The 14,884-nt window shown below is 41.7% G+C and overlaps 1 protein-coding gene across 1 annotated transcript; it reads right to left on the bottom strand.

Annotated features, from left to right (window-relative positions):
• Positions 1–1,656: 1,656 nt before the first annotated feature.
• On the bottom strand, positions 1,657–3,368 carry LOC121335299 (inositol 1,4,5-trisphosphate receptor-interacting protein-like 1). The gene is given in 2 exon segments (XM_041403275.1): positions 1,657–2,033; positions 2,036–3,368. Coding segments are annotated over 2 exon segments (1,710 nt in total).
• Positions 3,369–14,884: the final 11,516 nt, after the last annotated feature.

Genomic DNA, 14,884 nt, shown 5'->3' with positions numbered 1-14,884 from the left:
ACCTCATCTTCTCCCAGGATGTGGCCCTCAGATCTGGCTACCAATCAAAATATATCCACGAAACAAAGAATGCCTTCAAAACAGGTAACAAGAACAATTTAGAGAATGGCAAGATTTCCCTATGAAAATAGATGGAGGAGATGAAGTGTGTATTTCACTGAGAAGATGAGTTACAGTGTATATGGTCTGCAGGGTGCCAAATAATAGAGAGAAATTTCCTGTGAGTCCTGTGCAAGCTTCCTGAGTGCAGTAACAGGAGAGGGAGAGCTTGCTGAAGCAACAGGGAGGACAACCAATGAAAAAAAATAAGAGAGAAGGGGATACTTTTATCTATACCATAAGTAACTTATCTTCAGGAGGTTTGTGGAGTTCAAGTCCAGCAATCACTAACAAAGCTGCAGTTGCTTTCCTTGAGGCATTTAAGTAACTGCATGACCACAACTGATGTTGTGACCAGCAAGATTGTATCATGATCCAACCTCTTTGAAAACCCTGGAAATTACTAAACAGTGTGTTGCGTGATTTGAAGACTGCTTAAAAAATTTCCCTTCTTTCGCTATTCACAGGAAGTCATGAGTTTGAGAGGCTTCAGATACAAATTCCACTTAGTTGTGACAACATGTTTAGGGTTTTGCTAATTACTGACTTTTTTGCTTTTAGGGAGTGCTTTAGTGACCAATTCTCTGCTGACATGAGACGGATCAACTTGGCAGATGCTGCCTATGATTCTCCTCACCTTTCTAGAGAGGATGATTGATGCTCTACAAAGGAGGATCTTCATCTCTAGCACTTTGTCATCTTGAGATGAATATAGAATATATTACCTTGCTTCTATGATTAAAAGGAGTATATGCTGTAAGGGTTTAGTTTATGCTCTGGAAAAAGAAATGCTTTTGCTTTATCTCTCTATGTTCTGGTCTTGCCCATGCTGTGTTATTTGTACCCAGAACATCAAAAATTTCACAGTCTGAGTTACCACACTTGTCATAGGACCTGGATATGGTATCCGTCTCCCCAGCTTGAGGCAGAAAAGGCAGCTATGCAAAGTAAACTTGAGCTTGTATGCAAGGGAGACATGGAGAGCCTGTGCAATGACAGGCTGTAAGCAGTAGGGAGTGAGAAGTGTGTGTGTTTGTTAAAGAAGGCTTGCTGAAACAGTGCCTACTCCCAGCCAGTCATAAATTCACAACCAGTGGAATTTACAAATGCTCTAGGTCTGGTCGAGTTAAAGGAGAGCTTGCACCATCCAGACCCTGGAATTTTCCAGTTTATTGAAACAATAACAAAGAGGATTTGGGATTGCTGAATGCACTAACTAGAGGGTATTAATATATAGAGTAAAAGCACTACCTAGACTGTACTAATATATATAGTAAATTATCTAACTAGAGTGTGTTAATATATATAGTAAGAGCACTAACTAGAGGGTCTTAATATATATAGTAAATTCAATAACTAGAGTGTGTAAATATATATAGTAAAAACACTAACTAGAGGGTCCTAATATATATAGTAAATTCAATAACTAGAGGGTATTAGCAAGTGTAGCAAATGCACTAATTACAGGGTATTAATATATACTGTAAATGCACTAACTACAGGAAGGTCATATATACAGGGGCCCCAGAAGCACAGCTCTGTGTGTGAGGATCTCTTTCACTGGCCATGCACCAGCAGTTGTTTGAGCCGATGCAGCAGGCGAACGTACTCCTGCACGGCCTTGGTGTGGGCATCCAGACTGCTGGCCAGGTGCTGGAAGAGGTTGGGTGGTTGAGGCACCCGGAAGTTGGAGGGCAAACTGATCTCCTTAGGAAGCCTCTCGTTGCCTATGACAAAGTGGTTAAGTTGTGTCGTGTCCAGTGAGCAGTGGAGGTACTTCAGGATATCCATCAGTTGCTGCCGGAAATCCCTTCTGCTCCACCGTGTCAGGGGTATGCTGTTCAGCAGGCGTATCACCACGGTCTTCAGGACATAGCTGGAAAAATCTTCACCCATCAGGATGCTGCTTAGGAGCTGCAGACACTTGCAATGTCAGATGTCCTGGCTTGTCTGGAAACCTGCCTGAAGAATTTTGTCTCTGCCACGGCATAAGTCTCAAACCACGTTGTGCTTGGGATGCCTACTTCTGCAGGCTGGCTGCCCACAAAGGTATCTGAGCTTCCTTGCTGCACTCCAAAGATCAGCTCAACCATGAAGGTTTCCTTGTCATTGCTTATGTGAAATTTACATGTGCGGCCGCAGGGCTGCAACATTAAACTCCAGTGGCAGGACTGAGGCAAAATCATCCAGGCTTGTCTCATGAATTCATAGAACCACTTGACAGTTTTCTCCACATCTAGATAGGAGCCAGTGCAGAGGGTGTGCAGCAGGCTGGGGTTCTGTTTCCTTCTCAGCTCCTCCTCAGGGTGGTGGAGGAAACATAGCATGTGCTCCCCCAGCCTCTCCCTCATGCAGGTGCACAGCAGCTCCACACGGACACTGAAGTTCCTCTGGAGCTTCCCTGCAGTGTCCAGCTCCAGGTGGAAGGCATGTCCTGGAGGAGGACTCAGGGGTACAAGCATGCAGTACACAACATCTTGTGTGCGGAGACTCCAGCCTTCAAAGGCGCTGCCCACTCCGATGGCTTGTTGTAGCACCGGATAGAAGCTGTCACACAAGCATTGTCTAGAGAGGTGTATGAATTTGTCCATAAGGTCCATAACCACGGAGCAGCCTTTGTCCAGATCCAGAAGGGACAACTCTATGCACTCCTCTGAAAGCCTTCCAGGGTTTCCTTTGACACTGTAGTCGTCATCTTCATATGCATCACCTTTGTCTTCTCCGTTTCCGGCAGCATTGACTTCCTCCACTTCGTCATCGTAGTTTACTTCTTCCTTTGCATCATCATAGCCTTCTTCTGCTTCATGTCCAATACTGCTTTCTGACTTTTCATCAAGGTTGCTGTCTTCTTCGTTTCCGTCCTTATTGTCCTCTTCCACATTTGCATCGTGGCTTTCTGTATCTTCCTCTGCAGATACATCGTGTCCTTCGTCTTCTTCTTCTTCTTCCTCCACCAAGTTGCTGCTGGACCTCTCCTTGTGGCCACTGTTGTCTGGATCACATCTAATTTTCTTGAGTCCATAGCGCAGCACCAAGAGTAGGACGAGGATTCCAGTCAGAGCTGAGAACTGCCACATGAGCCAGACCCCACCGCTCTGCTCCATCTTCATCTGCTCCAGCTCCAGAATGAGCTGAGTCATCTGCTGGTTCAGATACTCGGCACGCTGCTGCATGCGCTCCAGCACAGATTCATCCAGCCCATCCCCGACCTGCTGCGGGTACTGGAAGAGGGCTTGAGCAAGCAAGAAAAGGAACGTGGTGGCAAGCATGGCCTTAAGGAGTTGAGCAGGGGCTGAGTGGGGATGGGAGGGACGTAGGGAGATAGGGGAAGTGGGGACAGAAGCCCAAGGGATCTGATGGCAGGAAAGCGGGGGCCTGTGCCGCTGCCCCAGCCGCAGCACTGTGCCCCGCCAAAGACACTCCTGCGAGGGACCGGCCTCTGGGTGCTCGGTGAGAAGCGGCTCCCCGAGTACTTGCGTTTCTGCCGTGCCCTTGTTCAGCGTTCAGCACAGCCTCCTGTCTGCGTGCACGCTCGCCGCTCGCCGAGGCTGTACTGGGGCAGCGCCCCTTGCTGCTTCGGTTGATAGCTGCCCCCATTGTGACACTGGGGCTGTGATGTCACAGGTGCCACGGTGCATCCCGGCCAGGCCAGGCCATCCCTGTCCTCCATCTCGAACTCAGCTCTGGGACTCCTAATGGCCCCGGGCAGCCAAAGGCCTGATACCCTGGAAGAGCAGTCGCACGGGTCCTAAGGGAACCTCCCAGGGGTTCCCTTGAGAAAACAGGCAGAAACACCGCCCCCCCCCCCACCCCTCCCCCCCGAACCATTTTCAATCTGAAATTGGGTGACATGACCCAGGAATGCTCTGTTCTTGGAAATCTCCTGCTGTGAGATGGAACCAGTTCCCTTGGTGCTGATCTGTATGCTTGTGGGGGTGGTCTTGGGACCTAAGTGGCACCCTGGGTGTGTAGTGCTGAATATCCTGGTGGTGACATGGGGCTTCTCCATGGCAGGATTTCTATTCCTGCTGTGCTGCTGCAAGAGGACCTTGACTCCATAGAGATATTTTCCAGGGATGATGGGCAGATGTGGGGGGTGATTCCCAGTGGGCAACTCCTGCTGCCGACAGAACACAGTGTTCTACATGTCCGATAAGTTCTTTTCTGCGGTGCCAAAGCCCCGGAGAGGGTCTGGGATGAGCAGGATCTTCACTGTCTCCCAGTAAACATGGAGGAACAGCGATGGTGCCTCTTGTTTCGTCCCTGCCCAGCCAGAGCTTCCAGGGAGTTTCATAGCTCATGTGAAGTGGCCAGCACTGAGAGTGCAAGGGGAACACAGGGAGAAAATTGTCTTTGTAGCCACCATGGTCTTCAGTGGCTGCTGCACCAAGGAGAACATTGACAGGAGGACTCTTGCTGCCCACGAGTTTCTCTTTCCTTGCTTAGTCCCACATCCTCCCCTCTTTTTGCCTGTAGTATGAGGTTAGGTGAATGCCATCCAATTCCAATAGCATCTGCACAGTATATCTGGATCCACGGAGGTCAAAAACTTGAGTATTACCTAATTTATCTGGCATTTTCTGTTCAGTTCATTTCCTGCTTCCTGACCACTTTTGACTTGGAGGTTAGGGGACAACATGACCTGTACTTATGATGTCTTCATGGCCCATATGGTCTCTCATGTTTCTAAGTTGCCTTATCACAGCATCTTTAGATCCTGCATTGCAGAGTAGGAATGAATGATAAACTCAAGTGTTTAGCAAGTTCATATCATGTCAGGGTTATCATGTTTTTGAGCTCCTGCTGTGCAGCAAACTAACTTGGACGTATTTCCTGGCTGTCAAACAGGTGCTGCTGCATCTCTCATTAAAGAATCTCCAAATGCTAACTTCTGAGGTGTTTTCCTGGTGACACTGATTCTAAGATGGGTGGTGGGGTCTGGTGTGGCTCAGCTTTAAGTACTTGGCTTTTCCTGGATCTGGTCTCTTTCTCAGGTCCTCTGAATTCCCCAGTCCTAGATTACAGTGTCACTGTTGGTGCACTTCTTCTAGCTGCTGCTGAGATCCTGACAATTCCATTTCTTGAGACACCAGCAGAGCCCTAACAGCAGGACATGGAATAGAATAAAAGCTCATATCCACTGCTGCTGCAAGACATTCCTAAACATGGATCCCCAGGCCACACAGATCTTGTCTGGGGTTATCTGCTCCATGTGCTGTACAGGACAGTTGATCTGTTGTGCACAGCATTAAGGGGTGACAAATTTCCCCAAATGCCAGAATGGACATTTTGGAGAGCCTTATTTACAGCATCAGAGAAGCCAGATCCCACCAGAGCATCAGTTCTGCTGCAGCACTCCCTGCCCACAATTCCTGACAAAGTGATGCACAAACACTCACAGATACAGCATTTGTTCTAGCACAATATTTCTTGGAAGCTTTCTCCCGAGGGAAGCTCCCAGAGGGAACAACAACGACTCCCTGAGGAAACGGACTCTCCCAAATACGGAGGGCATTCACTGTCTAGGTGGTAACATGAATTTTGAGTTCCAGTCTCCTTGCCATGGCCTCTTCACAATTGTTCTGTATAAATGAGCATTGCAGACAGAACACAGTTGTTTGGTGGGGGGGAATAGGAACTATGAATTTTATGAATTTTTTGTTTATGAACTGTATTTCTGTAAGATGTATTTACTGCATTTATTTACTCTGTATTTATGAGCCATAGTTCATACATGAACTGTGTATTCTGAATTCAGAATATGAATTCTGCAAATCTAGACCCAAATCTGTGTTTAGGAGTGTTGTTACAATTTTTGGACTGTAAAGAAAATCAATGTGTAAGTTTTCTTAGTGCCAGAATTGAGACACATGCTATTTTCTTGCCCCATCAGCAGCAGAATTAGCAGTTTTCCTGCAAGCATGATGCACATCTTCCCATTTCTTTTCAGAGAAATGCATCATTCCATGCTAAGTTCATGAAAGAAATAACTTACAGGACAATGGGTGCTACCGTTGTGGCAAGTATGAGATTATGACGGTTGAAAAACTGAGCACTTCACACAGCACACAACAGAAGTGTTCAGGGGATCACTTTTTATCTGAACTTTCCCACGTTTATTAAGGCGTCTGATGAAAAAGCAAAGGGTGGTGCTGTGCCACACTCCTGTCCGAAGGTCTGTCCAAAGTCCTGACATGATGTATAGGAGGGTCAGGAATGGGAGACCATGTTTTTATCCAGATATGGAGGGTCAGAGACAACCCTTGGTGATGGGGAGTAGGGGTGGGAGGGCACATGAACTGGGTAGCATCTGAGAGAGCAGGTGTATCATGGCAGTAGAGAATGAATGAATGAATGAATGAATGAATGAATGAATGAATGAATGAATGTTGTCATTCCCACTGAGCTTCAGTTAAGAGACTTAATTAATTAAGATCAGAACTACCTGCTTTTGAAAAATAAAAGACAGGAAAAAATTGTGGCAAACAGCATTGCATTTGCTTCCCAAAGAAAGATAGAATGAGAAATAGGAATCCTGATGGAACACAAAATTAGTTGTGGTCTTTATTTCTGGAGAGTTTTAATTGCAATAAACAGCAGCCTACATGAAATATCCCAGATCTGTGAAAGCACAGGTTTAACTAGGAATGATAATTTCTTATGAAAGAGACATTGCAATTTTCTCCTTAAGAATGAAAAGAAGAAGATGTTGGTAGCCTACATACATAGATATTTCCAGAATCTGTAGTACCTGTTAAAACTAAGGCAGAAGCCCTGAAGGAAGAAGAGACTGAGTAAAGCCTGTGATACTGCAGGGAGTTTTCCTAAAGGAGTGGTAATTACATGTATGGCAACAACCAGATGTCATACCACTTCTCAAAAGTATATTTTACTCTTCATTCTTTTTCACTGGCTCTGGATATTTTTCAGCAGTTGCTGTAGAAGTGTTCTCTGCATAAATTTGTGGGATAGGGAATGGGTGGTTTAAGACTACAGAATATTCTCATATATCCCCCCCACAGTATTTTTCCCTGCCTAAGGCTGTTTAAAACCTTAATCTGCCTTGGAACAAAAATGCTTTCAGTGTAGAGATGCATGTAGATGCTGTATTAAAACCAGATCATTTCCAACTATTTGAAACTCACTGATAAAGCAGGCTGCTAAAATATTGCCAAAATTTTCTTCTTAAACTGCAATAGCAAAGAATTCAAGACCTGCATAGGATATTTTTACATGTTGGTCTTATACAGTGTTGAGACACTACTGTGGTGAAAAAATAACTTTAAGATAATCAGGTGAACACTAGGTAAATATCTTCCTACATTTTAACCATGAAAGGATGGCCTAAGGCAGCAAGTGAATGTGTCAGGAAGAAGGAAACTGAAATTTTATTAGTCTCTCTCAGTTGTGTTTTCATCTCTCATGTGCTTTTTATTTTTGTTTGTTTGGTTGGTTTTTTTTTGGGTTTTTTTTTTTTTTTTTTTGGGGTTTTTTTTTTTTTTTTTTTGGGGTTTTTTTTTTTTTTTTTTTGGGGTTTTTTTTTTTTTTTTTTTGTGGTTATCAATTTTATGTTTTTGGAAGCTCCTACAGTTCAGTGATAGTAACTAGCAATGCAGCATACAGAAACTGAAAACTGTCATCTGCAGGGTCAGAGAAAAATAATTTGATATTACTGGCAGACTAAGCCTGCAGCCAATGCTGTGTATAAAATATCTCTGAAGCTGGTCCTAATTTTTCCTAGTATAGTACTTCATGTTGATGTATATGTCACGCATTATATTGCTGGTCTCATGATCTTATTTTAATGGTGACTGCAAATCTAGAAACCTTGGATTTCTTGAGATCTCCTATATGACATCTATAAGCATGTTGCAATATTTGGACATTTTTGCATTTTCCTTCATAATTTTTGCAATTTTATTTAAAAAATATGTAAGAGGATAGATCATTAAATTTCAAAAAACAAGGTTTAATCCCCCAAGAACTAAGTGTGCATGATTCAGCCCAGTCTTTTAATGTTTGGTATCTTCTCAAGTTTAGGAAACAATGTTGAAGGGTAATGGTTTGTGCAAAATTTCAGTGAGAGTTCAGAGTGCTTTGCAGGCACAAGTCTTTGAGTTTCTTGTTCAATCATCTGTGTTTCTTCACTCCCAGATCCCACCCTTTAACAGCTGGTCTGAGCTGGTTGTCCAGACTCTCACCAAAAGAAGGAAGAGATGGTGCCCACTCCAGAGGGCGCACAAAATCTGGATCTAAAATAGGTGAGTTACTTTTCCCCAGGCCACTATAGAGGAACTCTGGGAAATTCTGTTGCAGGAGGACCTAACTTTATGCCCATTTGAGATGATGAGATGAATCAGTCTCTTCATGTAGAAGTCCTACTAGCTGTGTCTGTGCACCATCCCCATCATATAACACAGTTCTTCAAGGATGAGCTGGAGAATGAACAGAGTATTTTTACCTCTGTTTGAAATTAATTTCTGATAATGTAAATTCCTGTGAAATTGACTGGAAGATTAACATACAGAAAGACTTGTTTGGTCTAGCAAAGACCAAACAAGTGCCTCTGTTTTCAGAAGATGCATTGCCAGAGAAGACAGCATACAAACAAGGCTGGGTTTTGTCATGGAGCATAGGTTTTTTAACTGTAGAATAAAAATTAGAACTCCTGAAAATAATTTAAAAAATATTACTTAAAACACAGGGGCATGGTATATGCATGGAGGCTAGAGAAGGTAGGAAGGAGATAAATATGTAGATTGAAGGCAGATGTAGATTTTTGAGTTGCATCTAATTGAACTAAAACCTAGTAGCCTGTTTAAAATGCAGTCTTGTTCCCCTGTTCCAGCTGCAGTCATCTTCATTTGTTACTTTTGGATCTGCCAGCCAAATGGACCTGTCCTGTAGCTGTGTGGCTGCTAGGTCATCTGATGGAAGTGCAGGAAATGTGTGTGGCCAGGCCTTGGGTGAAAAGGACATTTTGGTAGCAGATGCCTGTGTTAGATAAGGTGTACACTGAACTTGTGCTCCTTACCTTGGTGGGCTGGTGAGTTGGACTGATTGTTGGAGGCTGCATCCATGGCCGTAGTACTGGGTGAACACACAGCTGCTTGTAGCTGTGGACAGGATGGTAAAATTTCATCTTTGCTGAGAGTTTTCAGGGTTGCACAGCAAAAAAAAAAAAAAAAAAAAAAAAAAAAGCATGAGGCCTATTAAATAACAGAAACTTGGCTGTCATTTCAAGGTGACAAGTGACCTCGCAGCTAGGCTGTATCTGTATCTCCAAATGTTGTTGCTAGACTTTTGATTCGTGGTACTGTACTTCTACTATGCAGTTTGGAATGTCAAAGTATCAGACATGCAAAAGCAATGAAGACTTAGCCTGCTCAAGAGGTAGAGACAATAGAAATACTTCTGGGTTTTCCTGATCATTCAATAAACTGAACAGTTGAGCATCTAGGAGGAGGGATGTTTTATATTCTGAAAGGGTGAGGAGGATCAGCTGATTATAACAGGGTGAGTAGACCTGTTTTTTTAGCTTGTGTTGGTAAATTGTAGCTCACAACCACATGAACTGATCTGTGAGCATTTTCTAAATATGTTCTACCTGTCATGAAGGGTATTATTTGTTTGGACATGTGATTTAAAGGAGCAAAATTAGCATAAGATCTCTAAGTCACTGCAAATACAGATATTTAACTCAAAGCAAGATTGCTCAATGGAGTACTAAGGACTTTCTTTCTCCATCTTTCAATACTTACACTTTCCCATGTGATATTGCCATTAGCTGCTGAGCTAAATCTGAAAAAGGCTTTTGGGAGGGAGGGCAATGAGGAACAGAGACAGGCAGTATCCAACTTAGATACTGAGTTATTAGTACACTGATACTGTTAGATACTGAGTTATTATTATTGTTAGATACAGAGTTATTAGTGTTCTGTGAATACTAATGAAAGTGCACCTCAGGATATTTCCCACAATTATGTATTTGAATGAAACGTGAAATCTCTTTACCTCTGTCCAATCTCCTTCAAAGCTGGAGTTCTGTTAATGTTTTAATAAAAGAATTTCCTAAGACAAATATAAAAAAAAAGAAAGAAGAAAGACTCAGTTTTAAACAACAATTTTGCAGAAGGTAAATTGTGAACCTGTAAATATTTGGACTGAAAATATGTGCTGAGTTGCACTAGCAGACCATGCTCAAACAGCAGTTACAGATACTTCATTGTCAAAATATAAGGATGAATTCCACGAAGCTCCACAGAGGATTGCTATAGGTCTCATAGTACTCATTAATGGGTTGGATGATGACACAAAACGAATCATTATTAAATTTGCAGATAATTTCAAGCAGCAAGAGACTGCACGTATTGTAGAGAAGATGATTAAAATACAGTGATCTTGATAAATTGCAGGTATGATCTGAAAAGTGTGGGTAGAATTCAGGATGAATAAGAGCTACATTTAGACAGGATCAAGAAACTGCAGAAACACAGGACAGCAAGAAACTCTTCTCAAAGCAATATTGTGGGAAAATATTTAGCAGGCTTCCTAGAACATAAATTGAACAGAATGAAATAATGCTGAGCTAGTACAAAACAGGAGGATGCTGCCCTGGGCTGTCTTTGCAGGTGCAGATTGCTCTGCTCAGCACTGGTGAGGCATCAGCAAAAGTGGTGTGTACAGTTGTGGACACAACATAAATGTGAAGCGCCTGGAGGTAGTCCAGAGGACAGTGATCAGAATGGTAAGGCATTGAGAAAACAAGCTGTAAGGAAAGAAATGTTATAGTGTCTAATCTGACATGGAAAAATGAGAAAAAAAAAAAAAAAAAGTGGAATTCTGCTCCTAAGAGAACAGTAGTAATCTGCTTTCTACATCTATAATGGAGGACAAGAAATAAAGCGCTCCTGTTTTAACACAAGATTCATCTTCAGTGTTAGGATGAAGCCTTGTACAGATAATATTTCACTAAATAGTAGAATAAATATGGAATGTCCAGCCCTGAATGTCTGTAAGAACTTGTAAACTTAGGTGTAGTTGAGCCTACCCTGAGCAGTGAGACAGACTCAGTGATTTTTAGTCCCCTCCTAGGCTACAAATTTATAAGAAGCAGACCCCCACCTTCTACTGAATAATTTACACATTTAGTTAAAATTAACTGTACTATTCTGAATGTGCATCACTGCAAGCAGCTTCTGAGGAATTTAGCCTTCAGTCTCTAAGAATGTAAGCAGGAACAACTTGAAAATTTTAGAATTTGTAACTTGTCAAAATTTGGGCAGATTTTCAAAAAATAGCATATCCTTGTCACCAAGGCCCATCTCCCTGATACATTTTTAACAATAGTCTCAAAACATGGGCATATTCAGTTATAAAAATATATTTAACATGGGCAAAAGCCTTTTTTCATCAGATCTCCTTGCAACTGGTTAAGCTGATTTTGCTGTAACATTAAAAATAAATTTAAAAAAAACAAACAATCCAGACTTTTGCTGATTCATATAGTGAAACATTGTGGCCCAAGCAGTTGAAGATGGAAGATTCTCAACCATGCCTGCCACAGGTACTTACTTGAAAGATTTGAAGACTCGCTGTTTCATTATCATTTATAAGGCACTTTGAGATCCTGACATGATGTGTATTACATCTTTTAAAGTTTTGTGGAATTGTTAATGGCAATGCAGATTTAAAGCAGTTTCTTGGATAATTAAGGAAAAAATCATTAAACGAATGTTTTTTGAAAATCAGCCTTATGCATGATTTTGAATTATGCATTGTGCAAGTGTTTTGTTCTCACATTCTAGTGAGAACAGAACAGACCAGTCTGAAATGTGTTTGAATTGAATTGGGCTGTATTAGTCTCTTTACTGTCATAGTTTAACAGGCTAAGCATTCAAGTAAAAACTGCATTTCAAGCAGAGAGATGCTGGTGGTGTTTTCTGGCTGGAGAGGGGGAAGATGAGACCAAAACTGAGCCCTGGGATCCACCTCATATTTCACACTGCTGAGATCTGCAAAACTGGCATCTGGGTCCCTGGCTTTGTAGAGAAGGGAGATTCACAAACCTAGGAAAGAATGACAGCGCTCCATTGAGACAAACCCTCTTAAGTTCTTCTTGTGCCCAGCAGAGAGAAAGAAAGATTCTTCTTGTCACAGATATGAGCATCTGAGGTTATGCTCCAGCTTTGAATCTCTGAGTGTCTTTTCCCACTGTCCCTACTGTGAGCCTAGAAATACCAGGTTTCCTAGGCTATTATCTGGTTTTTGAGCCCTTTTTCCACCAATATATTTTAGTGAATGCTGTACAGCTGACCCTGACTCAGTCAGATCTCTTCCCTGTGCAGTACCTTCTCAGCAGTAGACAGGCTAAGACAATAATTGAAAATTATTATAAATATAATAAAGAAATGTTAATTGTCACTTGAAGGTGAGTTTAAGGACTTTTCTCTTGCAAAATGTAGAAATATTTGACTGCTCAGGTTTAACTGATGTAAATAGGGAAAAAATAAAAATAAACAAAATTAAGTAACTGAATATTTGCCAAAAGCACGTCAAATGTTGAACTTTCCTGCCAAAACCAGAGCATGCAGTGTGGTGTTTAGCTACATAAATTAGCCAAAGAGGGAGAAGTGGTACCATCTGATTTAGATAAACCATCAACACCCTGTACATTTTTTGTAACTATTAGAGAAAAGATTTTATATATAAAAATGTCTGTGTACATAAATTGAACATAGATAGATACAGAAACACAGAGACGTGTTTCAATACTTGAACTGTGTTGGTGGGTACTATAAATCATCCAAGTACAGAAAAGAAAACATGGTTCATGGTGATGTTTGCAGTTTCTTCCATATGGGAAATGCTTTTTCAAAACCATGAGATAATATAGTTTCTGCTGTGAAAAATGCATATTTTAATAAGACACAGATAAATGCTGGTGAGAGAGAGATATAACATACAAACAATATGATCAGGGATAGGAAAGGCACATACTGCATCTTTCTGGATTTAAGGGTTTTTTAAAACATATTTCATGCCTTCCTCCACACTTCAGGTTCCTCATTCCCACTGCGCAGCAGCTCCCATCACTGCTCATGTAATTAATCAATCATAAAATGTATTTCAAACAGAAAAAAAAGTCCAAAGGAAACTTCTGCAATATCACAGAAGAAAAAAGTCAAGAATGTTATGATGTACTCAAAGTGAGTACTACTTCTGCAGCTTTTCCAGACCAGTGGGTAAAGACCAGTTGGAGAAAACCTGAATTCTATGGGAATTCACACATTTCTGCCATTTAGTGCCATGAGTTTTCATAATATTTGGCTACCTGACATGGCAGAAGTTCAGGCTCTGCCATGTTCAGGAAAACTTTACAAGTTCAGATGGAGTGCAGGCAGAAGGCTGTTCTTGACTAAAGCACAGAAAAGAATAAACATGGATAGATATAAAAAACTGATCTCCTGATGAACTAAAAGAAGATGTGGAGAGATGTTAGCAATTTATAGATGCTATAGAAGAATCTAAAATCCCCTCTACAGTCCTCTCTTTAACACAGGAAAGTATGAGACCATGCTAATTTCCTCACTTGGCCAGTGCTCTGACTTGCTCAGATTTGAGATTGCCAAGGCAGAAGAGAAAAGCATGCCTCTGCTATATTTGAGCAAGAACCTGAATATTGAGGGAATGGAGCCCCTCCTCTTTGGATTAGTTGTATTGCTTTTTGTCCATTTTGGGCTTCCAGGTAAAACAAAGTGAAGCAAAGCTTCTTACACAAATCTCTTTTCAATAGTTTCAGCATACAGGGTCTTCCAGAGTTTCCTAGGTGGATTTACAAAGACTGTGAATTTTACTTTCCTACAGTGTTATTCATTGATAAAAATGAGCAGAAGAGCTGCTGTTAATGATCTTCTGATGTCTTTAGCTTTATATTAAAAAAAAAAAACTTTTGGTTATGTGATTTTCCTAGATGTGGGATTCAAGTTCTTCCATACCTGAAATTCACCACCATGGCTTTTTCCGCCAATGATAACAAGTCACCAAGAAGTTTGTTGTAAGTGAGCCAAAATTTAAAAAGCATTAGAGCTGGCACAAATTTCATGTTTGCAAAGGCAACTGAAGTCCCTTTGCACAAAGGGAGGAATTAAGTGAAGCTCAACAAGGCCGGTACATGCTGCCTCTAAATGGTTCCTATTAAGTTGTCTTTGTTCTTTTAGCTTGCATGATCCTCGTAGGTGTAGAAGTAGACATTGGGCTTGATACTGTTTAAGTCACGGCTCTGAAACTGCCAGTATACATTACTTGCATTTTTCAGTCTGACATATTCAATTTCTGTGAAACACGTTAACGAGGATCAATGGAAACCTCTGTGGGCTGAGATCCCCACAGGGAAATTCTCCCTGTAGAGAAAGCACTCACACTTCTATAAACCTGGCAGATGTGGCATCATCTCCTACGCTGTGTTCCCTTCCTTAAAGGGTATGAAGGAGGGATTCAACCACAGCAAGGCTCCTCACACTTGACTCTCGAAGGATAAAATTTCCTGAGAATCTCTGAGGTGGAGGTGGAAGGAAGAGACGTCTTTCAGCAGAGTTAGTGTGTTTCGGTGCTGCATGGCTGAAGTATCATTTTTCTAATTGCTCCCTTTTTCTGCTGAATCCATGTGGAACACAGCACACACAATAGAGATTTAGGGGTTTTTAAAACACACTTTCATAAAGACAACCTAGGAGTGACAGAGTGGTACTGTGAAACATCGAATGTAGAAGATAGTGAAAAAGGG

Source organism: Onychostruthus taczanowskii, unplaced genomic scaffold, assembly GCF_017590055.1.
Source record: "Onychostruthus taczanowskii isolate IOZ18803 unplaced genomic scaffold, ASM1759005v1 scaffold1, whole genome shotgun sequence".
NCBI classification, from domain to species: Eukaryota; Metazoa; Chordata; class Aves; order Passeriformes; family Passeridae; genus Onychostruthus; species Onychostruthus taczanowskii.
This window is presented reverse-complemented; position numbering and strand designations above follow the sequence as displayed.